This window comes from Entelurus aequoreus, linkage group LG18 (assembly GCF_033978785.1).
Source record: "Entelurus aequoreus isolate RoL-2023_Sb linkage group LG18, RoL_Eaeq_v1.1, whole genome shotgun sequence".
In the NCBI taxonomy this organism is placed as follows: Eukaryota; Metazoa; Chordata; class Actinopteri; order Syngnathiformes; family Syngnathidae; genus Entelurus; species Entelurus aequoreus.
The window spans coordinates 27,978,915-28,006,748 of NC_084748.1; the positions used below are offsets into that span (position 1 = coordinate 27,978,915).

Here is a 27,834-nt window from a genome sequence, read left to right on the forward strand (position 1 = left end):
AGGAGGTGAAAAGAGTTCAGGGGCTGCTAAAGACCAGACTCAGGGAGGCCAATGAGAACTACAGGAGGAAGCTGAAGGACAACAACATGAAGGCGGTTTGGCGAGGTATGCAGACCATCACTGGCCTCAAACCGTCGGGGGGTAGGGGGGTGGACGGAGACAAAGAGAGGGCCAATGAACTAAACCAGTTCTTTAACAGGTTTGACACAGTGGCTCCGACAAGCTCCTGCCCCCCCCTCCCGAGACATGCCAGCCGGCCCCGTGACAACTTCAGCGAACCAATCCATCCCCACCTCCCCTCCTCACAGCCCCCCAACTCCAATGACTACCTCCCCCCACTTAACACCTCACCCTCAGCTTGATGAACCCCCCGTCCCCCATTCACCCGAGACCCCCCCTAGTGTGTCTGTCTGCAGAACAGGTGAATGCACAGCTAAATAAACTACAAACAGGCAAGGCCGCAGGTCCTGACGGTGTGAGCCCCAGAGTACTCAAAGCCTGCGCCCCACAGCTGTGTGGTGTGCTCCAGCACATCTTCAACATGAGCCTTAGGCTGCAGAAAGTCCCCACACTGTGGAAAACCTCATGCGTGGTCCCCATCCCCAAGTGCACGCGACCCAGCACGTCGAAGGACTACAGGCAGGTGGTTCTAACCTCCCATATCATGAAGACCATGGAGAGGTTGGTCCTGGAACAACTCCGCCCTTCAGTCAAGCCCCACCTGGACCCACTCCAATTCGCCTACCAGCCCCGACTGGGAGTGGAGGACGCAGTCATCTACCTGCTGAACCGAGCCCACACCCACCTAGACAAGCCTGCGAGCAGTGTGAGGGTCATGTTTTTTGACTTCTCCAGTGCTTTTAATATATTCCGGCCTGGGCTACTGGGTCTGAAGTTGGAGACAATGCAGGTGGAGGCCCCCTTGGTGTCCTGGGTTGTTGATTACCTGACTGACAGACCACAGTACGTGCGAATGCAGGACTGTGTGTCTGACAGGCTGGTCAGCAACACCGGGGCCCCGCAGGGCACAGTCCTCTACCCCTTCCTCATCCCCATCTACACCACCGATTTCCACTATCACTCAGAGTCCTGCCACCTTCAGAAGTTTTCTGATGACTCTGCGATAGTGGGGTGTATTGAGGATGGTGATGATGAGGAATACAGGGCACTGGTGGAGGACTTTGTCACATGGTGTGGAAAGAACCACCTCCAGCTTAATGTGATGAAGACCAAGGAGCTGGTTGTAGACCTGGTAAGGAGTAGGAGTACTCTGGCGACCCCTGTTTCCATCAGGGGAGTCGATGTGGACATGGTCGAGGATTATAAATACCTGGGAGTACACATCGACAACAAGCTGAATGGGTCAAAACACGCTGAGGCACTTTACAAGAAGGGACAGAGCCGCCTCTACTTCCTCAGGAGGCTAGGATCCTTCAACGTCTGTACAAAGATGTTGAGGATGTTCTACGAGTCGGTGGTGGCAGGCGCCTTCTTGTACGCCGTGGCCTGCTGGGGCAGCGGGCTGAGAGCGAGGGACGCAAACAGACTGGACAAGTTGGTAGAGAAGGCCAGTAACGTGGTGGGAGTGGAGCTAGACTCTCTGGCGGTGGTGTCAGAGAGGAGAAGTCTAGCAAAACTCCTAGCCATTATGGACAACACCTCCCACCCACTACACTCGGACCTTGCGGGGAGAATGAGCACGTTCAGTGGAAGGCTCAGACTCCCAAAATGCAACACGGAACGACACAGGAGGTCCTTCATACCGACAGCCATCAGACTGTATAATGCATATGTTCCTTCTTGACTGCACTTAAATGTAGAGTATATGTAGTATATGTAGAATATATTTATATTATTTATATATTATATATTATATCTATAATATATTATATATATTATATTAATTATTATTATTTTTGTCTATTGTGAACGAACTGTGGTGCTGAATTTCCCCCAGGGATAAATAAAGTACTTTCTATTCTATTCTATTCTATTCTATTTACGATTTACACAACGTGCCAACTTCAATGGTTTTGGGTTTTGTATTTGTTGTTTAAAAAAAAAAAAAAGGTACCTTATACAAGTTGCACTGCCCAAAAAGTCTTTTTGCACTGGGCCAGCCAGGTGGACAGTCAAAGAGCAAGCAAACAGCATCCATGACTAGCACCACTCCCTCAGGTGGGTCTCTATAGTGGCGCACCTCCTCTAGTTCTAATGGGTCCAGACTTTCCAGCACACCGACGGCTGCCAAGAAAAACGGTCTCAGCTGAGGAGAGAGAGGGAAAATATTTTTCATTGCACTAGCATTGTGTCAGTGTAAACAGATATTTTAATTTGTTCCTCTTTAATGTGCTATTTCTTCACCACATGATCAGACTCAAGGATCTTGGCCTCGAGAATCTGTATTTTTGTCTCCTGTGCAGCACGTTTCTTTAGAGCTTTCTTAAGTAAGCTCTTCTGATGGTCTATAGCTCGTAGGAGCTCACTGACATGCTGCAACGAGTAATAGAAGATGGTAAAATTCCAATATATAAAATGTTGACATGTAATACACTGAAGAAACATTCCAAAACAGGAGAATGGCATACAAGTGTATGTTTCATAAATATTATGTAGTCTGCTATGCTTAAAGTCTGAAAACAGTACCTGCTTTATCTCAGCAGCCTTTCCCTGAATTCTAATTAAATCCTGTTCGCACATCATGTCGATTTTGTCCAGATTATCCAAATGATATAGACCAGCGTTGAGTCTATGTATAGAAAATATTTATTATAGATTTTACAGATCAGAAGACATTAAACTGTGACAGTTAATTGTTTGTCAACTATTCTTCTAACTAATGTATATTTGTATTTAAAAATAATCTACCTGTTGGTTCGATCATCCAAGTCATTGTGGAGGACTTTGCAGATGTAAGCAAAGTGTGACATGAACTCCGTATATGTATAAGGGCTGAAAGGCTGTGCCATTAGAAGGACAGACGCATACTGATATGCCGACTGATGGATACCTGCCATTGCTGCAGCCAGGCCAGCCTGTGAGGAACCTTGTATGGTGACTGAATTAATGGGGAAATACACTATTTTCTTACAGTTATTGGTTGTTAACACAATTGAGTAAACATTTGGTCTCACCTACCTTTTAGGCCAATTTTTGTCAGGCATTGAGCAGCAACTTCTGCTAAAGACTGGTTGTACCAAGGATGGTACAACTCGACACAGCAGAGGCCTAGTGCTTTGGTCATTTGTGCCTAGATGGTAAAATGCAGACAGCATTGGTTAGAACTCTGTTCGTGGCCCCACAAGACAGTCCGCACAGTACGTATTTAACATAAAAATATTCAATTGCAAGTGTAGCAATTTAGAAACCTTGCATTCCAGGTTCCCACTGTTAGCTGATGTAACAAAAGGCATCAACAGAAATACATGCACGTCTCTGAGGTTTTGACACAAGCACCTTGGTTTAAAAAGAAAAACAATACAGTTCAAGAAAACAAGAAACAACGTGGTTCCCACTAAAGTACAAAATCAAATGTTAGGATAAATCAGATAGCCCAAAAGTGGTAGAATGTTGAGTTTAAAATGTTCTGTAATTAGATTCCTCAACAGTCAAACAAAGTGTTCAAACCCTAATTATCAAGAATAAAAATTGGGATCATAGCCATAGAGCTCAAGCCAAGAGAAAAGGTGTGATGATAAGGAAACTTTACTGTGACATTGAAGAAGGGTGCTTGCTGTTGTGTACAATATGAGCAATACTGTATTTAAATATAACACGGCTTAATTAATTTCGACTACTCTCTGAGCTGCCACCTTATCGTGGTAGAGGAGTTTGCGTGTCCCAATGATCCTAGGAGCTATGTTGTCCGGGGGCTTCCATGCCCCCTTGTAGGGTCTCCCAAAACAAACAGGTCCTAGGTGAGGGATCAGACAAAGAACAGCTCGAAGACTTCTATGGGAATACAAAAACAGAGACTCCGATTTCCCTCGCCTGGACGCAGGTCACCGGGGCCCCCTTCTGGAGCCAGCGGGCGCCTGGTGGCCGGGCCTGTCCCCATGGGGCCCGGCCGGGCATAGCCCGAAGAGGCAACGTGGGTCCCCCCTCCAATGGGCTCACCACTCACGGGAGGGGCCATAGAGGTCGGGTGCGTTGTGAGCTGGGCGGCAGCCGAAGGCAAGGCACTTGACGGTCCGATCCTCGGCTACATAAGCTAGCTCTTTGGAAGTGGAATGTAACCTAGCAGGAGGGGAAGGAGCATAAGCTAATGTGCGAGGTGGAGAAGTTCCAGCTGGATATAGTCGGACTCACTTTGACGCACAGCAAGGGCTCTGGAACCAGTTCTCTCGAGAGGGGCTGGACTCTCTTTCACACTGGCGTTGCACGCAGTGAGAGGCGACGGGCTGGGGTAGCAATTCTTGTTGCCCCCCCGGCTCAAAGCCTGCACGTTGGAGTTCAACCCGGTGGACGAGAGGGTAGCTTCCCTCCGCCTTCGGGTGGGGGGACGGGTCCTGACTGTTGTTTGTGCTTGCGCACCAAACAGCAGTTCAGAGTACCCACCCTTTTTGGATACACTCGAGGGAGTACTGGAAAATGCTCCCCCGGGTGATTCCCTTGTCCTACTGGGGGACTTCAACGCTCATGTTGGCAACGACAGTGAAACCCGGAGAGGCGTGACTGGGAAGAATGGCCGCCCGGATCTGAACCCGATTGGTGTTTTGTTATTGGACTTTTGTGCTCGTCACAGATTGTCCATGTTCAAACATAAGGGTGTCCATATGTGCACTTGGCACCAGGACACCCTAGGCCGCAGTTCCATGATCGACTTTGTAGTTGTGTCATCTGATTTGCGGCCTCATGTTTTGGGCACTAGGGTGAAGAGAGGGGCAGAGCTTTCTACCAATCACCACCTGGTGGTGAGTTGGCTGCGATGGTGGGGGAGGATGCCGGACAGACCTGGCAGGCCCAAACGCATTGTGAAGGTCTGTTGGGAACGTCTAGCAGAGTCTCCTGTCAGAGAGAGTTTCAATTACCACCTCCGGAAGAACTTTGAACATGTCACGAGGGAGGTGCTGGACATTGAGTCCGAGTGGACCATGTTCCGCACCTCTATTGTCAAGGAGGCTGATTGGAGCTGTGGCCGCAAGGTAGTTGGTGCCTGTCGTGGCAGTAATCCTAGAACCTGTTGGTACACACCAGCGTTGAGGGATGCCGTCAAGCTGAAAAAAGAGTCTTATCGGGTTCTCTTGGCTCATAGGACAACGGAGGCAGCGGCCTTCCCGGCAAGGTCTATTCAGGTGTACTGGAGAGGAGGCTACGCCGGATAGTCGAACCTCGGATTCAGGAGGAACAGTGTGGTTTTTGTCCTGGTCGTGAAACTGTGGACCAGCTCTATACTCTCGGCAGGGTCCTTGAGGGTGCATGGGAATTTGCCCAACCAGTCTACATGTGCTTTGTGGACTTGGAAAGGCATTCGACCGTGTCCCTCAGGAAGTCCTGTGGGGAGTGCTCAGAGAGTATGGAGTATCAGACTGTCTGATTGTGGCGGTCCGCTCCCTGTACGATCAGTGTCAGAGCTTGGTCCGCATTGCCGGTGGTAAGTCAAACATGTTTCCAGTGAGGGTTGGACTCCGCCAAGGCTGCCCTTTGTCACTGATTCTGTTCATAACTTTTATGGACAGAATTTCTAGGCGCAGTCAGGGCGTTGAGGGGATCCAGTTTGGTGGCTACAGGATTAGGTCTCTGCTTTTTGCAGATGATGTGGTCCTGATGGCTTCATCTGGCCAGGATCTTCAGCTCTCACTGGATCGGTTCACAGCCGAGTGTGAAGCGACTGGGATGAGAATCAGCACGTCCAAGTCAGAGTCCATGGTTCTCGCCCGGAAAGGGGTGGAGTGCCATCTCCAGGTTGGGGAGGAGACCCTGCCCCAAGTGGAGGAGTTCAAGTAGCTGGGAGTCTTGTTCACGAGTGAGGGAAGAGTGGATCGTGAGATCGACAGGCGGATTGGTGCGGCGTCTTCAGTAATGCGGACGCTGTATCGATCCATTGTGGTGAAGAAGGAGCTGAGCCAGAAGACAAAGCTCTCAATTTACCGGTCGATCTACGTTCCCATCCTCACCTATGGTCATTAGCTTTGGGTTATGACCGAAAGGACAAGATCTCTGGAACAAGCGGCCGAAATGAGTTTCCTCCGCCGGTGGCGGGGCTCTCCCTTAGAGATAGGGTGAGAAGCTCTGCCATCCGGAGGGAGCTCAAAGTAAAGCCGCTGCTCCTCTACATCGAAAGGAGCCAGATGAGGTGGTTCGGGCATCTGGTCAGGATGCCACCCGAACGCCTCCCTAGGGAGGTGTTTAGGGCACGTCCGACCATAGGAGGCCACGGGGAAGACCCAGGATATGTTGGGAAGACTATGTCTCCCAGCTGACCTGGGAACGCTTCGGGATCCCCCGGGAATTACTGGACGAAGTGGCTGAGGAGAGGGAAGTCTGGGCTTCCCTGTTTAGGTTGCTGGCCCCGCGACCCGACCTCGGATAAGCGGAAGAAGATGGATGGAATTAATTTTGATCATATCTACAAAAAGCCACTAAGTCACAGTGTCGCTCTTCAAAATCTTCTCATTTATTATCTATTATCTTTCAAGTCATTTTAAAGAGTAAGTCGTTTTACATTTTGTTTTTAAGTTGTATTAAACAACAGTAAACTTCATTTTAAATATCCATATCAGTTTGTATGACTTTCAAGGTTCACTGTAAATACAAACTAATTGCACGATTCAATATTTAATGTACAGAATTCAACTCTTACTTATCCACTGTAATTACAAAGTAATTGCACAATTCAATATCTAATGTACAGAATTCAACTCTTACTTATCCACTGTAATTACAAAGTAATTGCACAATTCAATATGGAACATATGGAATTCAACTCTTACTTGTCAAAAATCCAGCTGTCCAAGAGGAATTTTGTTGTTTTATTCACAGCAGTCACCCGAGAAACAAGCTGAGTTAGCTCTTGGTCTGTGTAGAGCCCCGGGTAGGCTCTGAGGGCCACCAGTAGCTCATCCCTGACAGAGGAACTTATATTCTCATGGACCAGGATGACGGTATTAACTTCACTGACCCGAGTTAGATTCCCAGCGTCTTTTAAAATCGTATGCAACTCATTCTCGTTCCCGGCGTGTACCTCCATCAAGTGACAGCTTGTGACACAGGCAGCTAGACGCACAGTGGTCTTACGTCCTGTGCTTCTGCCTGAGGCCATTAGCACTCCGTGACCTCCAGGTATCAACAGAGCCCTGATGATATGCAGCAGCTGATGCATCCTTTGTCTGTGCACAACATATTGTGATGTAAAGTTGAAATCAACTTCCTGCTCTTTGTTGTCTCCTTTTATGTCTATAAATGCAGACACATTCTGCACAAGTGCATTGATATCCCGTGGCTGATAACAACGCTTACAATTGAATATAGTATTGTCAGAAAGCTGTGGGCCATATGCAAGATTTGTAGCAACTTTTTGCAAGTGCTGAAGAAACTGGGCTTGTCGTCTTTGGAATTTGCAGGGATTTTTTTCCAAAAGAGACAAAAACGGTTCTGTTGACGCAGATGGGTCTGGTTTTGGAGATGGGTCTAACTTTGTTGTGTCTTGTGTGGAACTTTTCAAAAAGACAGTGTCGAGGTAGGAGTCATCGAGCAACTGCAATGTAAAGTGTGCAGTAGCCTCCTTGGTAATAAGTGACAAAAGTGCTTTGTTTTCGTCCTCTGAGCTAATCCGGTCACCAAATGTTCGTATGCACTCGTGTACCCACAGATGCACAATGTTAAGCTCTGTTGCTACAGGTTCTTGAGGGATCGAGGAACTCTTGGATTTTAATTTTGGGTCTTGCAATTCCGTTTTTGGAAGATCAGGCTGCCACAAGCACAGTCCCTGGAACACTTTTTGCAGGTCATTATGGGAAAACAAAAAATATGGCTTATGGGGTGTGGGTTGGAAATGGTCGCAAACATTCTCAAACAAGTTTTTTGTGGCTCTGATGATACAATCTAACATGTCAGTCACACTTGGGATAAAGGAAAAATCCCTGAGCCAGAGTTTTAGCTGAGGCGAATGAATGGACAAGATCAACTCAGTAGTTAAACTTGGAAGTACAAAGATGGAAAACAAACGTGACAGCCTGGAGCATATCACGTTAACGTGGGGATTGTCCAGTTCAAATATGCAACAGGTGGCCAAGTAGGTAATTGTCCCAGGACTAAGAACCTTGAATTGGGCAGTATCACATGAAATAACCCCTGATTTTGAAATACTTTGTCGTAGAGTCTCCAAGATCCTGGAAATCTTCCCAGTCACATCTATTAACAAAACATCTAATTAAAATTCTATAGATTCCCTAAAATGTATTGTTTCTTACTTACCACATGGCGTTTCATGCAAGTCATCCACATAAAGCAACAGCCCAGGCTGTTGGCTCATCACACCCTTGGTGTTTTGACAGGTCCTTCGGTGGCTAATTCTGCACAGTAAATGGCACAGGTCTGTGGGACCCTGTATAGAACTAGCTGGTAGTTTAATGTGCGGCTTATCAAAACACAGCAGGCTGTTACACACGGTAGTTTTTCCTGAACCTGGCTCTCCAGCAAGTAACACTGGCTGGTTTGCCTCCAACATGACGGTCAGCAGACAGGTATATTTCCAATACTGTGTAAAAACAGTGATATTCTAGTTAGAATACTCCCATTTAATTACTGTGTTGCCCTGAATGGGACTGTAGTTTTCCCAAGAAAAAAGGCTGAAGAAGTAGGTTTTATATTCTTAAGATAGGGATTTATACTGCACATGTAGAACAACAGATGGCATAAAAATAACTTTTCGAAAGCAAGTCAGACTTTTCAAGTGACAAACACATCATTGACCTGGAGATAGTGGTAATGACACATGACACCCACTTGAAAAATGTTGTGTCAGGTTGGGCAGAGAGAAAAAACGAAAAACTGTTCAGCACCTTAGAATGTTATATTACCCAGTTAATTTTGAGATACTGCACTGGAAAAGACTGATGTCTTGATATTTTGGACTGTTCCCCAAACTAGAATATGAGTCATATTTTAGACAAGTCAATATGGTGTGTAGCTTTCTTTGACAGAACAAAAAGAACAAACCTTTGGCGTAATGGACTTTGTCAACATTGTGTTCTTGGTGTATATCCGGTTGTCAATGCTAAAGAAGCACTCAAACACAGTCCCTTCATCTGGCACCACAATATTAAATGGACAATTAGCTAGCTCTTGGCGGGCGACAGCGTCAAATTGTGGCCAGAGTCTGAAGACAGACAAGCAAAATATGTTAAAGACAATTAGTATATTACAATTAACATTAGCATAGTTTATAGAAAGTGATCTATGAAAGAAATAATCTACCGTGAATGGAGATTTCCACCAAACCCCCAAATATAAGACAGGAGAAAAATCTCTTCATTAATTGTGGAATCTGTGCCTGAAGAGTCATCGCTTTGTAAAGGCATATCTGCTGGTGACAACGGTTTAAAACATTTCTAATTAGTAACAGCACACAGTACTTTTGAAGTTTGCCTCTATACCTCTTGTGTCTTTTTGTTCTTTATCCTTATTCACTTCCTTGGCAAAATGCTGCAGGAGGGCATGAAGGATTCGAATGAACGACATGATTTCTACCAGCCCATTCGTACAAGATTGACCTTCAATAGAAATCCCATTCATCTTCAGCGAACTGAGAGTGCTCGAGAAAAGATCTTCTGCCACCTCAGTCCACATATTCAGTGTATCTTGATCCAGGATATGACTGTAATTAAGAAAATCTATTTCACTCTTCCACACATCTTTCCAAACTTCAGTGCCGGTGAAATGAATGAGGCTGCAGCGTGTCGTTGCAGATGGGCTTGCGTGACTAAGGTCAGTGGTCTCCACGAGTAACTTGAAGTGTGATTGAGATGGCACAAGAGTTTCACCAGATGGTAGGCTTAAAGATGGTTCCTCATGATTGCTTAGTATGCCAATGTGATCAAGCCAGCCGGGTTGCCCCACTGGCTTGCCATCCATTACAAGCCATTTCTGTGCTTTGTTGTCATGACTTGAGTTCTTTCCCTCGACTTCTCTATATTTGTGTCTTTCTGAATCTCTCAAAGCCTTGGTCACCACGCCATCTTGCCACCCTAGTTTATCAGAGAAGCTACCAAAAAGCTCCTCGTGAGACATGGCATTAGGAAATAGGACAACAGTGTTGATAAAGTTCCAGTTTTTAGTAGAGATTTTTTGCCTTGTCCACGGGGTACCCACTTTAAGCATTTTCTCATCAGAGAAATGTTCTGTTTTGTCTGCCAGTTTACTAAGGGCTTCTGCTAGAGTATTGTAACAAGTTGTTTTTCCACTCCCAGAGGGTCCAACAAGTATAACTGCCTGAGAAAATCTCAAAGTCTGATAGAGTGCAAAAACTTGGCAAATTATTTCAGAGTTACACTGACACAACTGCTGTTCTAATTCGCCCTTTACTGCCTCTTCAAGTCTGTGATCTTTTTCATCCTTAGTATATTGTAGGATAAAGGGAAGCTGACACGCTATAGGAAACATGTCTTTGAAAATGCCGTTGAACTGTGTGGCTTTCTCAGGTACATAAATAATTTGCAATGAGACTGAATGGATTGCTTTGACAATAGCTATCTCCTCTAATAATCCGGGTATAACTGCCTGTTCGTCAGCCTTGTTAAACTCTTCTGCCCTCTCATTTTCTGGAGAAGTAAGAATAGCTTGTATGACTAGTGACAGTCTAGCCTTACCTGAAAATTTCCTATCCAGAATGATTCCTTTTAATTGCTTTTTAGAGGCAGACAAGATACGCTGCAAGGCAACAAGGTGGCTGCCCTGGTCTTGTGCGCTGAACTTAGGCAGACAAAAGCAGTCCTTGGTGAGGCTGATGAGAGACACCAGACGCTGACTTAAAGACTTTGCCTCTCTAAAACCAAAGGAAGTCAGCATCAGCTCTGCAATTATACCATAATCGGGATGTGTTAATCCCACAGGTCTTGTTGAAAATCGCAGACTTTGTGAAATCTCAGAGGTGCTTCCTTTTGATGATATGAGAACACATCCATAGTTAGCGCTAGCAGTAATGCTCACCCCTGAAAATACAATTTCTAAATCAGACTTTTCCTGCTCTTGCACACCTTGTTTCTTCTTTCTTGACAACCCAGAAAAACACTGGTTAATTTCTTCGAGCTGTTGACCCAGGGATGCTTGGACAACCTGAGGCAACAGTTCTACAGACTTCAGCACAATCCATGCTCCAGTCAAAAGAGCACCAAGCAACATCTTTTGAAAAAAATTAAGCGCCATGTTTGGACAACAATGTAGCATCACAACGAGTCGCCCCAATGCTTTCCCTAAATAGACCACTGCCTTGGTCTTTCCTGATGTGCAAGGACCACTCACAAATCCACATCGATACCACATCACCGCAAGGAGAGTCCCAATCATCCCTCGATCTGTGCAGGGGGTGTGTACCAATCCCCAGCCCTCTGGACCAAAATACTCATAACCATATTGGTGTCTGTGGTTCATAACATCCACATAACATTGTGGATCATCAGTTCCTTTTAGGCTTTGACCCTCTGAAGTGATACAATACTTGAGGGAACTTAGCCACTCAAAAGAGGACTCAGGAATACATTGCACCTGCATTAATTGGGTTATCTGCTGTGCCTGTTTGATTGTAAGGAGCACCAAAGTACACAAGCATGTGGTTGTGTACTTTGAAGACGCTATATCCCTTATATATTGGCATAGGTTTTCCAGTTGTAAACTAATAAATGTGTTGATGGTGCTAAGCTTAACTGAGCTTGATTCCTGGAAAGCCTGTTTAAGGACTTGGTACCATGTTATTTCCTCTGCCACTAGCAGACACTGAAGGGGATATTTTTCTGTCAGATCCAGCACAGGTAATGCAAGTCCACCCCCATGACCATATTGGCTATCATCACATGCAGAGCCTTTACGGTTTGGTTCCAATTGTGTTTTTTCATTAACACACTGCTTCATGAGTTCTTTCATAGCAGACTTCAGTTGTTCCTCAAACATACTGAGCCAAATCAAGGGATCGGGACTCTGTTCCAAAGGAGAGAGAAAAGTAATGTGTTCTTGTAGCTTGCCAAAAACTCCAAGTACCGTCTTCTGTGCGTGGCAGTCACATATTGTCTTTGGATCCATTTTACCATGTGTTTTTTCCACTTCAAGACACTGTACCCCTTTGAAGAACTTCTGCACAAAAGGTAGCAGAGATGTAGGTGTTGGTTTTAAAGATAACAGTTCAACAGCTTCGCTGTCACTTATGAAGTAGAGCCTTGGATAGGCACTGCAGAAGGAATGGAGGCGATTGGCTATCTGGTTGGAAATAGCCTCCATTGTCGAAAGGCCGTCAATGAGGATTTGGCCTAGGCTTGCGCTGTGCAATTTATCATTGGCCATTTTGGGACTAACAAGATTTAACACATTGGGTTGTGTAGAGATAGCATGCAGCATGGTCTTGAAATTATTTTCAACTGATTTAAATTGTGCCAGCTGTGAAAAAAGAGAGCAAAATCTTAAATAAGGTGACACTATCATTCTATTATGTAATCACACAGGTACATACCAAATCCCATCTTTGAACACCCAAAGATGGATCTTCAAAGGCCTTTGTCAGAAAGATAACTTTTTGTTGATAAATTTCAAATAAATGCAACAAGGTTTCTATAGAATGGAAAGTAAATGTTAATTCTTAATGTTCACTCTTTTTTTGAGTCTTCTATCTATTGTTGTTGTTAATGTTTACCAAGCTCTTGTAGTAAGTGCATCCACTCTTCTACTTGCAATCTAAAGTCAACACTGTGCCGGGACCTTTGCATATTTGTCAACGTCATCAAATCATGTTCTATGTCATTGAAGATAAATTCCAGGCCTGATTGTCGGAAAGCATAGTTATCAAAACAAAACGTTAACCTGTGGTGGCTATTACATTTAATACTGCATTATGAATGTATCTTACCAATGAAAATGTTGACATTACAATAGATGTCAGAAGTGGGATCGTAATCTGATACCTCCTGTTCACCGTGCTGGCGACAAGGATATTTTATGTCATGCAACTGGAACATTCTGTTCATCCATTGCTGTTGAATTGTTTGGAAATTCTGTTCCATTTCAAACTCTTGCTGTGCATTGCTGCATATCTGAAATATTTTCAAAGAATGGTACTTAGACTTACTGTGAGGTTTTTCTAAGACTCTCCTTCAACTAGTCGCTTAATCACGATCTCTCCCACCTTGTTGATGAATTTTTGGTGAGTGTGAAACGGTTGAGAAATTAGCTGAGCAACAGTCACATTCTTATCAGAGGCACGCATTAGCCCAATGCCTGTTACATGGAATTCATGTTTATAATTTTTTTACACAACACACTGCAATATGACAGACTTACCTTGGAAAAAAATGTTGCGGTGCTTTGGTTTGATTAGAGGGGTCAGAAAATGGGCTAAGACTTTAAATTGACAGCTTAAATTTTCAAGATTTTCTGAAGCCTCCTGCAGCACTGCATCGTCAGCCAGTATAGTGTTTGTCAGAGTTGCAACTTTCTGCTGCCACTGAGCAATTTGCTCTTGAACTTGAGATACAGCAAGCTAAAATAAGGATATTTCGAAATAAATTTTAAAAGTCAAACACAGAACAGATATTATGGCAGTGATGGTTGCTTTACCTGAATGAAAAGCACTTTCTCCCATTCATGTAAACATCGTCTGTAAAGTGCTATAAGTTCCCAAAGCTCTTTACGGGCCGTCAGTTTATTAACTTCTGCCAAAGCTGTCAAGTCCACTGGATTTTCTGGAGAGAAGTAACAAATATCATGTATTTTTTTCTACATACATTGCTACAATGTTCCACAAGGCTAATTATTATGCTAAATAGTACACAGTGATTTTTTTTCCTGACCTTGGAGAACTTTTCCAATCTGGCAAAGATGTTGCAGATTTACTGTGATAGTCTCCACGCGAAGGCACATGTAGTTCAGTTCAGAGGCCAATTTTTCAGCGTTTTGCCTTGGATCAAGAAATGGCCCAGAGGTAGCCTTGCAGACCATACTTTTGAGATCAGACGCCAACAATGGGAACATTGTGTCCAATGCGTTAGCCACAGTTGGAAGACGAGAGCACACATTGTTATCTGCTTGGTTTAAGTGGAAAGAATAACAATTCCATTTGTCCAACATCTAAACAGAAAACAAATTATACACATCTAATTATAAAAGTACGACACTTTTATTATCAACTTGTACAATTAATTGCATACAGACCTTCTGCTCCAAATTCAGCTCCTGTGCAGTCATCTCTCCATAATTAAGGCATATATTGTCCTGAAGGGAGTGAGTATATTCCAAACGTTTCTGCATTACTGCCAGCATGTTTATAAACTTCCACACCTGAGGACATATTTGACGACGAAACATTTTTTAGCTATTACACATTTTAAATATTAAATATATTTTTTGGTGAACTAAATATGGTGGTCACCCTAAAAAGATAAAGGTAGCATTCATACCATATCAGCATATTTTGGGAAGTCATGCATGTCTTTGGGCTCCATTCTTAGATCGGTAATACCTTCCTCCAAATCACACAATAAACTTTGTGAATGTGATTTCATTTGCCTGACCACTTCCTCCATCACTTCCTTTTCAATCAAAGCCAGATGCTGCCCTGAGAAGCAAAGACAGTAAGGGTAAGCCTGTATAAGATACAGTAAAAATGTTACTCAAAAAGCCGCATTCACACTAATGAATGAACGCCATGCCCCAATTAATTACCAGGTGATTCTTTTACTTAAACAAGTCAACAATTTACATCAAATACTGTATATGCCTCTGTTCTTTCTCAGAAAAAACAAAGCATTGAAATGGCTGACACCCTATATATATGGGTACAATACATGGCATCTGTACAAATTAATGCTGCTGTATGCAGGTGGGAAATATAATTTTTTAAAAAAGGAAAATTTCACTGTAATACGTATACAGTAATTGAATTAAAAGGCCTGTATGCAACTGGCTCTAAGTTAAGTTTTTCAAAATAAAACAATACAACAAGACCACCACTGGCTAGTTTACCGTATGTTACCATTAGTGGTTTAACAGAACAGGCTATATGGCTTTAGCTTATTTATATTTTTATAATTATTAATAATAATGAATAAAAATTGTTGGTCCGAGGAATGTGTCTGGCGTTTGAGCTTTTCATTCACTGCCGTCTAGATAGCTTAGCTAGCCAAAACACGAAAATTAGCCAACAACAACAATTCTGTTCATAAATTTTACGGACAGAACTTCTAGACACAGTCAGGGTGTTGAGGGAATCCGGTTTGGTGGCTGCAGGATTAGTTATTTGTTTTTGCAGACGATATCGGCCAGTTGGCTTCATCTGGTTAGGATCTTCAGCTCTCACTGGATCGGTTCATAGCCGAGTGAGGAGCGACTGGAATAAGAATCAGCACCTCCAAGTCAGAGTGCAGGGTTCTCGCCTGGAAAAAGGTGCAGTGCCACCTTTGGGTAGGAGATGAGATTGTGTCCCAAGTGGAGTTCACAAATGAGGGAAGAGTGAATCGTGAGATTGACAGGCGGATCGGTGCGGCGTCTGCAGTGATGCAGACCCTGTAGCGATCTGTCATGGTGAAGAAGGAGCTGAGCCGAAAGGCAAAGCTCTCAATTTACCGGTCTATCTACATTTCTATCCACACCTATGGTCATGAGCTTTGGGTTATGACTGAAAGGACAAGATCACGGTACAAGCTGCCTCCGTCGGGTGCTGGGGCTCTCCCTTAGAGATAGGTTGCTAAGCTCTGTCATTCGGGAGGAGCTCAGCGTAAAAAGCTGCTGCTCCTCCACATTTGAGAGGAGCCAGATGAGGTAGTTCGGGCATCTGGTCAGGATGCCTCCCGAACGCCTCCCTGGGGAGGTATTCGGGAGGCCATGACCAATTGGTAGGAAGCCACAGGGAAGACCTGTGCACACGTTGGGGGGGACTATGTCTCCCAGCTGGCCTGGGGAGAGGGTAGTCTGGACTTTTCTGCTTAGGCTGCTGATGCCCCCGCGATGCCACCTCGGATAAGTGGAAGAAGATGGATTAATCGATGAATGGATAGCTAAAAACACATATTGGGTTACTGTATGTACGGCCATAGTTTACATCATTACGTGCTAATAGCTGTCTGCATTTTAATTTTGCTTTTATTTTCTTTCATTTCACTTTGTTGTCTGTGAAGCACTTTGAGTCTGCCTTGTGTATGAAAAGCGCTATACAAATAAAGTTGCCTTGCCTTGCCTAAGAGGGAGGGAGCTAATGTTTTAAACAAAGTGGAAAGTTAGCTCCCTGTAGGCATCCGCATAAAGTTTGCAAACACTTATATTTACTTGTAGAATTGTTTTATTTTTTAATAATCTTTTTTTCTGTTATTTATTATTATACTAAAAATAAATTTTTACACACAGGCTTCTTAATGATCATTCACCTAATAAACACCTTGTACTCTCTGAAGTTGAGCAAAGGAACTCCACAGATGATATACGAAGAAATATGTACTATTTTTTTTATCTAGGTATACTACATGTAGACCAATCTGTTTTCATAAAATATTCATATCAGTCAAGGATCTGAAATTAATTTGCATACCTAGATGTTCTTTTATGCGGGTGCAGTGGATGATAAATAGCCGGTTGGAGGTAGAGATCAGTGAGGGGACAACGTGGATTCTTTCAATCCAGTGGCGCAGCTTGTCAATCAGCTCCTGATAAAGTGCAGCAGATTGACCTTTCATGTTCTCCAAAGTGGTTGGACTCCATTGCTTGATGAACACATGGATGTCTACCAACCACATGTAATGCTCTAACAACTGCTGGATGTCTGACTCTGCTTCCTGTCCAAAAGAGAGACACAATCCTAAATATATTTGTACTGTAAAGAGAAATGCAGTAATTATTTTAATGCTCGCCTGCATCAGCTCGGCCTGCTCTTTGTCGATGTGTTTGGAATCATCACTGATAGCGATGTGCCAAACAAGTTGTTCTTTGGATAAAGGGTAGTAGGACCAAGGTATCCTGTGACCCTGAACGATCATCCTGGTCCAGTTAGATCGCTGCTCTCTTATCCATTTACAACAGCTATAATGTGTGAGACTAGGCATTCCGTCCATGTCCTGTATTCCATCTGGGAACGTCAGACACATTAGTACATTAAAGCGGTCATAGGAATTTTGCGTTTTGCACCGTTTTGTGGGCGGCCTTATTTTTGCATCACTACCTTAAATGCCGATTTGATATGAATCTCGGTACATTGGTTACGATACGATTTACTAACAATATTTTTCTAAACATTACGATTTGATACGATTCCATGCAATACGATTTGGTGAAATTCGATGCTTTGCATGGTGAAAAGAAAATTAAATGTATCATGTACCATGTTAGAACAATGTCATGTGTTTATTTTTTAATATAGACACATGCAAAACAGATGGTCTCTGCATTATTTATGAGAAAATAGTAGAAGAATCAACTTTAAGGAATTGCAGTCCATAAACTTAAAGAAAAGAAGATGTAAACAAAACACTTTTGGCAAAGCTACCAGGTATTTACTGTTGTTTGCTCAGGTAGCAACAATTAAATACATAGAAAGAAAGAAAGCAAGCTGCGCATCAAGTAGAGGTGTTATAACCCCACAGTAACACAAGTGCAAGATATAATTAAGTGCCACCACGTAAACTAAACAGCAGCTTCAGTGTAGAAGTTCAAATACTTTATTTACTATTTCCAATGCATTAAAAAAGACATATGTCATAACATCTTTAATAATGATTGTGAACGATAGGCAAAATGTTAAAAAAAAGTGCAGTTCCCCTTTAAGGCCATGTCTACATTAAACCGGATAACTCCTTAAACAAATAATTATTTAGCCTAAACCCCGTGTCAGCCACACTAACCAATCGTTTAAGGTTCCCCTCCTGTGTATTTCTTGAATCTCCGGCTCTTAGCTCTGTATGGACTCATTGATCGTTAATAAACGGAGTTCGGAGAGAAAGTGACGTCAGAAAGAACGCGCCACAGCCAGCTTCACAACAACCGGTTTGCACTCGTAGGTAACCACTAGAAAGATGGAGGCGAATCATCCAGACATGCCCGTGTTTCTCCTTCTTCTACATGTACAGGCGCTTGTAGAAATCCCACATGAATACCTTAAGAGAAGGAAACGCGCGATTGCAGCTATTTCGGATACAACACATCTCAGACGGCAACATAGCAATGTTGAGAGACGGTTTTGAATAAGGCCTGGAAGAACGGCAGCCTGGTAGGATATGTTTTTCAACGAGTGTGTTGTGCCAGAGGAATGGCAAGAGAATTTTTGAATGTCCAGGTCAGCTGTGATTCTACCTAGCGAAAAACTTTGTCCATTTATCGAAGAGGAGACAACGAGAATGCGATCGTTCACTTCAAAGATTTGAGGATGAATTGTTCCGTTTAAAACCTGTGTGGTGTTGCTTACTTGCAATTATTCCAAGTCAATTTGTTATGTAAATGCAGCGTATCATAAATATGACGATCAGGTGAATAAAAAAATACCGGAAGCAGTATCCATAGTCCAGAATCTTCACGGTCCAGAAGGACCGACCAAATTAGAAAGCCGTACTAAAATATACCGGTACTCTATATACATCCCTAATGAACAGTGTAGTAGTTAATGTGATTACCTTGCAGAGTTGTGTCTAAGTTGGGCTGGAAGTCTTTCAAATCCGTGTCTACTGTCTTGCCAGTTGGTAGGTCTGCTAGCGTTAGCATCCCTAGATCCCTCATCGCCGGCTTGAGTGTCTTCATGCCGTCAGAACAGGTGAGTGCTCAGATTACTGCCGCTACTATATCGCTGCTTTCCAAACGTTACCAATAGCTATAGTTTTATCCAACTGACCATTCTTTTTTTATTAAATCCAAACGTTAACCACACTTTAGATTTAATATTCGGGGTTGCATTGTTTGTAAATTCTTTCGGTGCTGTCACCCACAAACGAGAACAGTACTCTTGTAGAAATCTCGCAAGATAATATATATATATATATATATATATATATATATATATATTCGTGGTCAAAGGTTTACATACACTTGTAAAGAACAATGTCATGGCTGTCTTGAGTTTCCAATCATTTCTACAACTCTTATTTTTTTGTGATAGAGTGATTGGAGCACTTACTTGTTGGTCACAAAAAACATTAATGAAGTGAATTTATTATGAGTCTACTGAAAATGTGACCAAATCTGCTGGGTCAAAAGTATACATACAGCAATGTTAATATTTGGTTACATGTCCCTTGGCAAGTTTCACTGCAATAAGGTGCTTTAGGTAGCCATTCTCAAGCTTCTGGCAAGCTTCTGGTTGAATTTTTGACCACTCCTCTTGACAAAATTTGTGCAGTTCAGTTTTCTGACGTGAACTTGTTTCTTCAGCATTGTCCACATGTTTAAGTCAGGACTTTGGGAATGCCATTCTATAACCCAGTGGTGTGCCGTCAGGGCCAGCAAGGCCTTCTCTGCTGGCCTAATATAACCAGAAATCATAATCATATCCATCCATCCATCTTCTTCCGCTTATCCGAGGTCGGGTCGCGGGGGCAGCAGCCTAAGCAGGGAAGCCCAGACTTCCCTCTCCCCAGCCACTTCGTCCAGCTTTTCCCGGGGGATCCCGAGGCGTTCCCAGGCCAGCTGGGAGACATAGTCTTCCCAACGTGTCCTGGGTCTTCCCCGTGGCCTCCTACCGGTCGGACGTGCCCTAAACACCTCCCTAGGGAGGCGTTCGGGTGGCATCCTGACCAGATGCCCCAACCACCTCATCTGGCTCCTCTCGATGTGGAGGAGCAGCGGCTTTACTTTGAGCTCCCCCCGGATGGCAGAGCTTCTCACCCTATCTCTAAGAGAGAGCCCCGCCACCCGGCGGAGGAAACTCATTTCGGCCGCTTGTACCCGTGATCTTGTCCTTTCGGTCATAACCCAAAGCTCATGACCATAGGTGAGGATGGGAACGTAGATTGACCGGTAAATTGAGAGCTTTGCCTTCCGGCTCAGCTCCTTCTTCACCACAACGGATCGATACAGCGTCCGCATTACTGAAGACGCCGCACCGATCTGCCTGTCGATCTCACGATCCACTCTTCCCTCACTCGTGAACAAGACTCCGAGGGACTTGAACTCCTCCCAACAAGTACCATCATAATCATAATTAAAGATAAAAGTATTTTTTTATTTACTTTCCCTAAATATCTAAAATTATTCATATTCTCTTCATGTCATATAATGCTACTTCCAGCACTGTTGTTTTATAGTTTATAGAGTTTTTATCCAATCAGAATTCAGCTAGCTTATGTTGCCATGCTGTACCAAATCTGCCACAGGCCTTCAGATTCAGCAATGCAGGCGTCCGTGCACTGTCAGTGAACGGGGACATACAGTAACAGACAGTTGCAATAGCCAATCAGATCAGGTGTTGTTGTCAGTAAAGCCTTGTAGATGGCCTAAGGCAGATAAATAGTGATGTTATGAGCAAGGTAACATAAGAACTCCATTACCCAGCATGCCACAGTAGTAAAGAGCATGCGCAGTAGCCCCGTTCAGGTTGTTGAATGTAGACATGCCGGCCAGGATGAGCACCTGTGGAGTAAACTTTAAGAACACAGCCAACACGCCTCGTCTGCATCTTTTATGATTAGACAAGACAACACATATATTTGCAAGGCCATTTTCAAGAAGGATATTTAAAGACAAATTACATCTTGTGAGATCATCTCGGCCAACCCCGGAAGCTAGCTCAGCTGTCGATGAAATGTGAGTTCAGATATTTTCACGTTTAAAATGTTTTTTGTATTTTTAATTTTGACAGTACCACATAAGATATGTTTTAATTGCTGATCCGGGTTTATTGATTTTTAAATGCGCCAGAAAATAACCAGTTATGCACAATGCCCAGTAGGGTGTAAATGTGTTCCTGTATAGTATTTCTCCAGCAATGGTCATGTGGTGACATCAATTATGGTATTTTGAGAGGTAATCATTGAAGTCGGACATCACAGAAGGCCTAGGTGGGAAACGCACGGCCCGCCACTGCTATAACCTTATTTGTAGCCTGATTTAGCCATTCTTTTACCACTTTTGATGTGTGTTTGGGGTCATTGTCCTGTTGGAACACCCAACTGCACCCGATCATCAGCCCAACCTCTGGGCTGATGATTTTAGGTTGTCCTGAAGAATTTGGAGGTAATCCTCCTTTTTCATTGTCCCATTTACTCTCTGTAAAGCACCAGTTCCATTGGCAGCAAAACAGGCCAAGAGCATAATACTACCGTCACCATGCTTGACGGTAGGAATGGTGTTCCTGGGATTAAAGGCCTCACCTTTTCTCCTCCAAAGATATTGGTGGGTATTGTGGCCAAACAGCTCAATTTTTGTTTCATCTGACCAAAGAACTTTCCTCCAGAAGGTCTTATCTTTGTCCATGTGATTATCAGCAAACTGTCCCATTTAAAGCACCAGTTCCATTGGCAGCAAAACAGGCCAAGAGCATAATACTACCACCACCATGCTTGACGGTGGGTATGGTGTTCCTGGGATTAAAGGCCTCACCTTTTCTCCTCCAAACATATTGCTGAGTATGTTGGCCAATTAGCTAAATTTTTGTTTCATCTGACATCACATGGACAAAGACCTTTGGAGGAAAGTTCTTTGGTCAGATGAAACAAAAATTTAGCTGTTTGGCCACAATACCCAGCAATATGTTTGGAGGAAAATAGGTGAGGCCTTTAATCCCAGGAACACCATACCTACCGTCAAGCATGGTAGTGGTAGTATTATGCTCTGGGCTTGTTTTGCTGCCAATGGAACTGGTGCTTTACAGAGAGTAAATGCGACAATGAAAAAGGATGATTACCTCCAAATTCTTGAGGACAACCTAAAATCATCAGCCCGGAGGTTGGGTCTTGGGCGCAGTTGGGTGTTCCAACAGGACAACGACCCCAAACACACGTCAAAAGTGGTAAAGGAATGGCTAAATCAGGCTATAATTAAGGTTCTAGAATGGTCTTCCCAAAGTCCTGACTTAGACAGACAACCAAAAAATTTAGCTGAAGCGCACCAATTTTGTCAAGAGGAATGGTAAAAAATTCAACCAGAAGCTTGTCAGAAGCTTGTGGATGGCTACCAAAAGTGCCTTCAGGACAACCTAAAATCATCAGCCCGGAGGTTGGTCTTAGGCGCAGTTGGGTTTTCCAACAGGACAATGACCCCAAACTCATGTTAAAAGTTGTAAAGGAATGACAAAATCAGACTACAATTAAGGTTTTAGAATGGCCATCCCAAAGTCCTGACTTAAACGTGTGGACAATACTGAAGAAACAAGTCCATGTCAGAAAACCAACACATTTAGCTGAACTGCACCAATTTTATCAAGAGGAGTGGTCAAAAATTCAACCAGAACCTTGCCAGAAGCTTGTGGATGGCTACCAAAAGCGCCTTATTGCAGTGAAACTTGCCAAGGGACATGTAACCAAATATTAACATTGCTGTATGTATACTTTTGACCCAGCAGATTTGGTCACATTTTCAGTAGACCCATAATAAATTCATAAAAGAACCAAACTTCATGAATGTTTTTTGTGACCAACAAGTATGTGCTCCAATCACTCTATCACAAAAAATAAGAGCTGTAGAAATTATTGGAAACTCAAGACAGCCATTATTACATTATGTTCTTTACAAGTGTATGTAAACTTTTGACCACGACTGTATATAGCCTATTATTTTGCACACTATTGACAAGCGATGTACCGAAAACTAGACCACCGATAAAAGACATGGATCACGATGCCAAAACCAAATGTAAACAAAACGCACGCCATTGTCTGGAACGTTGTCGGCATGTCTGCGATGTGTACGTGATTTTTATATATATTGCAGATATACCCGTGGACAGCCATCTACAAAATGTGAAAATATTAGGAGGAGAAGAGAAAGTCCAACTAGAACAACAGCGCCAATCAAGTGTGACGTCATGCTCACTACAGCTCTCTTCTTTCGTCAGGGACATCGAGGGACAGAAGTTGTCTCTAAACACGAGTACATTCTATAATAACACCAGAAGATGTGTTAAGATTTGTTGCTGGTTGTTTTTAATTTTTTTTAAAAGTAAATAAAAGTCTGGAAACACTTGAAGAAATCTCAACAAAGTACAATGTACAAAAAACATATATATATATACTGTATGTTAATATTAATTCATAATAACAGATTTGTTTTAAAGGTATGTGTACATTTTTTGACACTTTTTAAAGAAAATCATATTATAACAAATTACTCGATGATGTCATATGATCACGCCCATAACCACGCCCCCAATGCCACAGGTATCTTGGCAGTTTAGGGTTAACCCTATAACCCTATATATATATATATTAGGGCTGCAACCAACGATTAATTTGATAATCGATTAATCTGTCGATTATTACTTCGATTAATCGATTAATAATCGGATAAAAGAGACAAACTACATTTCTGTCCTTTCCAGTATTTTATTGAAAAAACCCAGCATACTGGCACCGTACTTATTTTGATTATTGTTTCTCAGCTGTTTGTACATGTTGCAGTTTATAAATAAAGGTTTATTTAAAAAAAAAAAAAAAAAAAATGTTTTGTTTTTTTTGTGTTTTTTTTAAAAAGCCTCTGCGCATGCGCATAGCATAGATCCAACGAATCGATGACTAAATTAATCGGCAACTATTTTTATGATCGATTTTAATCGATTTAATTGATCAGTTGTTGCAGCCCTAATATATATATAGATATACATATATACATATAAATACACGTAAACATCTATTTTTCATCCAGGTTGTATTTAGAGTCGCTCAAATACACATTTTTTTCTCTCACTATGACCCCGGAGTCAAAATAATTGCCCAGGTTTGGTGTATAATCATAATTTGGAAACATTCGGCGGGCCAGATTGAAAACAATATTCGGCCCGCGGGCCGTATTTTGCCAACATCTGCCTTAGAATAACATAAATGTGAATAATGCTTGACTCGTAGTTTTGTAGGAATAGAAAAAGGAAGCTTAGGACAAAAAAGATACCTGAAATGTCAATGACAACAGGAGAAGAACTGGAGCTGGGGTCAGGTTTTTCATCCTGACAACCAAGGTTGCTGCTGACTTCCATGAAAAATCCACAAGTGACACACATCTGCAAGAAAAATCATAAGTATGTGTTTAAATGTGTAACTCATTTATGTCAAATCATGTTTTTTTTATCAGTCTGATTTACAAATTGAGGGCCTTGAACAGTAGCTTAAAAACACAATGTCAGCATTTAGTAGTGTATTATTTTGAGATAAACATGTCGGTCACCTGGCAGATGGAGTCACCAACAGTCCAAAGAGCCTGACTGACTGTTTCTCGGAAGAGACGTAAAGGTGGTTCAAGAGACAGCTGACTGTCATCATCGACACACAGGTCAGTTTGGAAGAGACATCCATCCATAGATTTTTCCCGCTGACGAAGACCAAAACATTCAGTCAACATTATTCTGTCACATCGCTATGAACAAACTCTTGCACTTCACCTTCAAAACATTGCGAAGGAACGACACAGAGTTATGTTTGATGATGGTCACGAGACTCTGCATGATGATCTGATTGATGAGGGTGGCAAAGTTCCCCAGCCTCTGCACGATGCCCTCGGCAAGCGCAAACTGCCTTTGCAGCTGCTGCAGGTGAGCCTTATGCAGGTGAATGGGTTTGCAGCAATGATGTTGCTTGTCGGCGTACTCTAAGTGCAACTGTAGCTCCTGCTGGGCCTTAAAACTAACATCTTTGGCCTAGGGGGAAAACATTTGATACATTATGTGCCAAAAATGTATGGACTCTCTCCACCATGTCTTCTTTTTCCCTCTACACTACACAAGTCAAAAGTTTGAAGAAGGTACCTTACAAAAGATGTCGACACGATACTGTGATAACCTTTTCAGGCTGAGCAAAACTTGTTGCATACTGGTGAGAAGGACATTCTTAAATTCCAACAATGTGTACTTTTTAGACTCATCCAGAGGTAGCAAGTGTGTCTCTTTGAGTTCCTGTATGGTTCTGTTGAAAGTATTTTACCATTATTACAAGAGAGTTCAGATGCTCTATAGCAGTTTTTTTTGTCAAATGTGTGGCAGACCTCCCCTAAGAGGCTTCCTTAAGAATTCAAGGGAAGTGCAGCAGCTTGGGAAAAATAAATAAAATATTTTTTAAAACATGCGAAACTTACTTCAAGCATGTCTAAGCTCCAGAAAATGAGTTTCTTTGTGCAGTAAGCGAGGCCCTAAGAGTATTATAATCTCTGAGGGGAGGCTCAATGTGCCACACTTTTTAAAATAAATACCTGGAAAAAAGCTGTGATGACAAAGGTTTATCAACCTTTTTGACTCTTTTGAACAAACTGGAGTCTTTATTCAGTATTAAAACAGATTTGATCCCACATATGGAAAAAATATTTAATCCCCCGAAACAAAAACTTGACTTACTTGGATAGAAGCAGAAGGCCATTTCTGTACTGTGGGATGTTTGTAAGCAGTATTGCCTGCACTTCCTCAAAACGTCGGTTGAACACAGTCTGACGCACATTTTTATACCACCTAGTACAATATACAAAAAATAATTGTGTAACCTTACTGGTCACAATCTTAGGTACTGTATATTATCTAATAAATCAGTTCTTCCAGGATTTAGCAATGTCCCCAGTTCACGCACACTTAACCAATCCCCGCGAATTATGTGCAGCCTCGTTACTCGCAATTTCCCTTCACAATTTAGCCATTCAGCGACATTTAACCAATCATCATATCTTATCGGACTAGACAGAGAGCCAAGTCTTAGCCAGGGGTGTGGCTTTTTTGACGTCGTTGTTTGTGACATGGACCTGGTTTAAAAGGCATTATTCCTTGATGTGGTGAAAGTCTTGTTGGGGTTCACAACAGTCGCACCGGCTGCCAGTTTTTAGGCCCCACCTTGCCCTTTTTAGTGCGCACCATTCCCTCCTGTTCAGTGCCGCGCCTGGTGGCATAATAGCTCTTGTATTATGGGCTGTGGGATTGATTTGGATTGACTGGGGGTGCCAATCCAGCAAGTCTATGTAGGCTATTGATTGGTGTTGGGCACAGGCATCTTGTGATTATCCTGCATGCTTCGTTAAGCTCTGCATCTACGTTATGCGCATGGGAAGATCGGCACTACACAGGGGCGCAGTACTCTGCTCTAGAACAACTGAATGCAAGGGCGGTAGTCCTGAGTGTTGGTGGGTTTGCTCCCCATTTTGAGTTTTTAACTATTGTTCCTTGTACTGACTTTCTTTTTAGGGTTTTGATATGTTCGTTATAGGTGATAGCCCTATCTAAGGTTACTCTGAGTTAGGTTGTTTTTTGGTGAGGTTGAAGGATTTCCCCAAACCAAGAGACCTTTTTCTGGTAGGCTGCCTGTTTGTTTTTTTTAGAAGGAATGACGTTACTTGGGTTTTGGAGGGATTTTATTTTAGGTTCCATTGTTTGTAATACATTTTATTTGCAGCCGAATGCTTATGTAGGGGTGTTTTTCACGTCGATGAATTGTTTGCCCTGTGTTGCAAGACACATGTCATCAGCATACCCAACGCATTTACCCAATGATCTCATGGAAAGCGCAGGTAAACTATGTGCAATGTGTGAGAACACGAACCAAAATTCACGACTGACTTTCAAAACATGCAGGAGAATGTCAGCCATCTGTGGACAACAGAGCAGATAATAAGACATAATAATAATAATGATAATAAGAAGAAAAAAGGCTGTCTTTGGTGGTGTTTGTTTTACAAACTATGCACAAATGTAAACTTTTCACATTGTCATTATCAGATATTGTCTATTGAATTTTGAGGGCAAAACAGAATGTATTCCACTGTAGAATGAGGCTTTAAACTTAAAAAAATGTGGAAAAAGAGAATAGCTTTGAATGCTTTCCGGATGCACAGTAAATACAGTATCTCACTAAAGTGAATACACCCTTTAATTGTTTTTACTACTTCACATCTTTTCAAGAGAAAATACTAGAAGTAAAGCTTTGCAATAAAGTGTCATTCCTAACATAATTTAATTCAAGATTATTTGTATTATTTACTTGTCTTCAACATAAAAAATAAAGTTTTCACTGAAAGTTTTTTTTTCTTAGGTGAAGGCTGAGTTATCATTTTTAGTATTGTTGTAAAACGTGTACTTTGTTGTGATAAATAAAGCCGATTTTGCACATTTTTGTGTGCCATGTTGACAAGATGATTTCCTCTGTCTTTTTTTTCGTATTTCTTCATTAATTACTTTTTCTTCAGCAAATTTCCATATTATAATTACTGAGGGAAAAGCATTACTATTTATTGTAACTTTCACTTGCTCCTGCAATTTTATCGCAACAAACACCTAAAAAAACCTCTGCATTTTCCGTTGCAATATTTGAGAATAACTCAAATTAAGGCATCTCAAAAAAGGCTTGTGAAATCCTGAAGGGACTGGTAAATTGTATTAAACTGATTGATGTCAGTGGTCAAAAATGTTTAATTTAAAATGCAAATAAGGCATATTTTGTTATATTTGTTGCAATCCTGTGTTTTTGGCGCAAGGATTCCATCCATCCATTTTCTACTGCTTGTCCCTTTTGGGGTGGTGGGGGGTGCTGGAGCCTATCTTAGCTGCAT

At 42.5% G+C, this 27,834-nt stretch overlaps 1 protein-coding gene across 3 annotated transcripts in view; it reads right to left on the reverse strand.

Moving 5' to 3' along the window:
* LOC133633977 (dynein heavy chain domain-containing protein 1-like) overlaps positions 1-27,834 on the reverse strand; it is a 68,024-nt gene that overhangs the window by 30,856 nt on the left and 9,334 nt on the right. For 2 of the 3 annotated variants that reach the window (XM_062026841.1, XM_062026840.1), the window contains exons 7-33: positions 25,643-25,753; positions 25,061-25,217; positions 24,698-24,952; positions 24,484-24,627; positions 24,211-24,319; positions 17,040-17,254; positions 16,721-16,964; positions 14,598-14,755; positions 14,353-14,478; positions 13,992-14,268; positions 13,759-13,883; positions 13,483-13,681; positions 13,328-13,419; positions 13,052-13,235; positions 12,839-12,964; positions 12,659-12,756; positions 9,597-12,585; positions 9,418-9,526; positions 9,160-9,319; positions 8,416-8,698; positions 6,933-8,352; positions 3,369-3,456; positions 3,139-3,250; positions 2,869-3,058; positions 2,647-2,749; positions 2,365-2,493; positions 2,075-2,266 (exon numbers count right to left, since the gene is read on the reverse strand). In XM_062026841.1, the coding sequence (XP_061882825.1) occupies positions 2,075-2,266; positions 2,365-2,493; positions 2,647-2,749; positions 2,869-3,058; positions 3,139-3,250; positions 3,369-3,456; positions 6,933-8,352; positions 8,416-8,698; positions 9,160-9,319; positions 9,418-9,526; positions 9,597-12,585; positions 12,659-12,756; positions 12,839-12,964; positions 13,052-13,235; positions 13,328-13,419; positions 13,483-13,681; positions 13,759-13,883; positions 13,992-14,268; positions 14,353-14,478; positions 14,598-14,755; positions 16,721-16,964; positions 17,040-17,254; positions 24,211-24,319; positions 24,484-24,627; positions 24,698-24,952; positions 25,061-25,217; positions 25,643-25,753 (8,395 nt within the window). The remainder of the gene's footprint in view (positions 1-2,074; positions 2,267-2,364; positions 2,494-2,646; positions 2,750-2,868; positions 3,059-3,138; positions 3,251-3,368; positions 3,457-6,932; positions 8,353-8,415; positions 8,699-9,159; positions 9,320-9,417; positions 9,527-9,596; positions 12,586-12,658; positions 12,757-12,838; positions 12,965-13,051; positions 13,236-13,327; positions 13,420-13,482; positions 13,682-13,758; positions 13,884-13,991; positions 14,269-14,352; positions 14,479-14,597; positions 14,756-16,720; positions 16,965-17,039; positions 17,255-24,210; positions 24,320-24,483; positions 24,628-24,697; positions 24,953-25,060; positions 25,218-25,642; positions 25,754-27,834) is intronic. The other variant, XM_062026842.1, reaches the window with a different exon arrangement.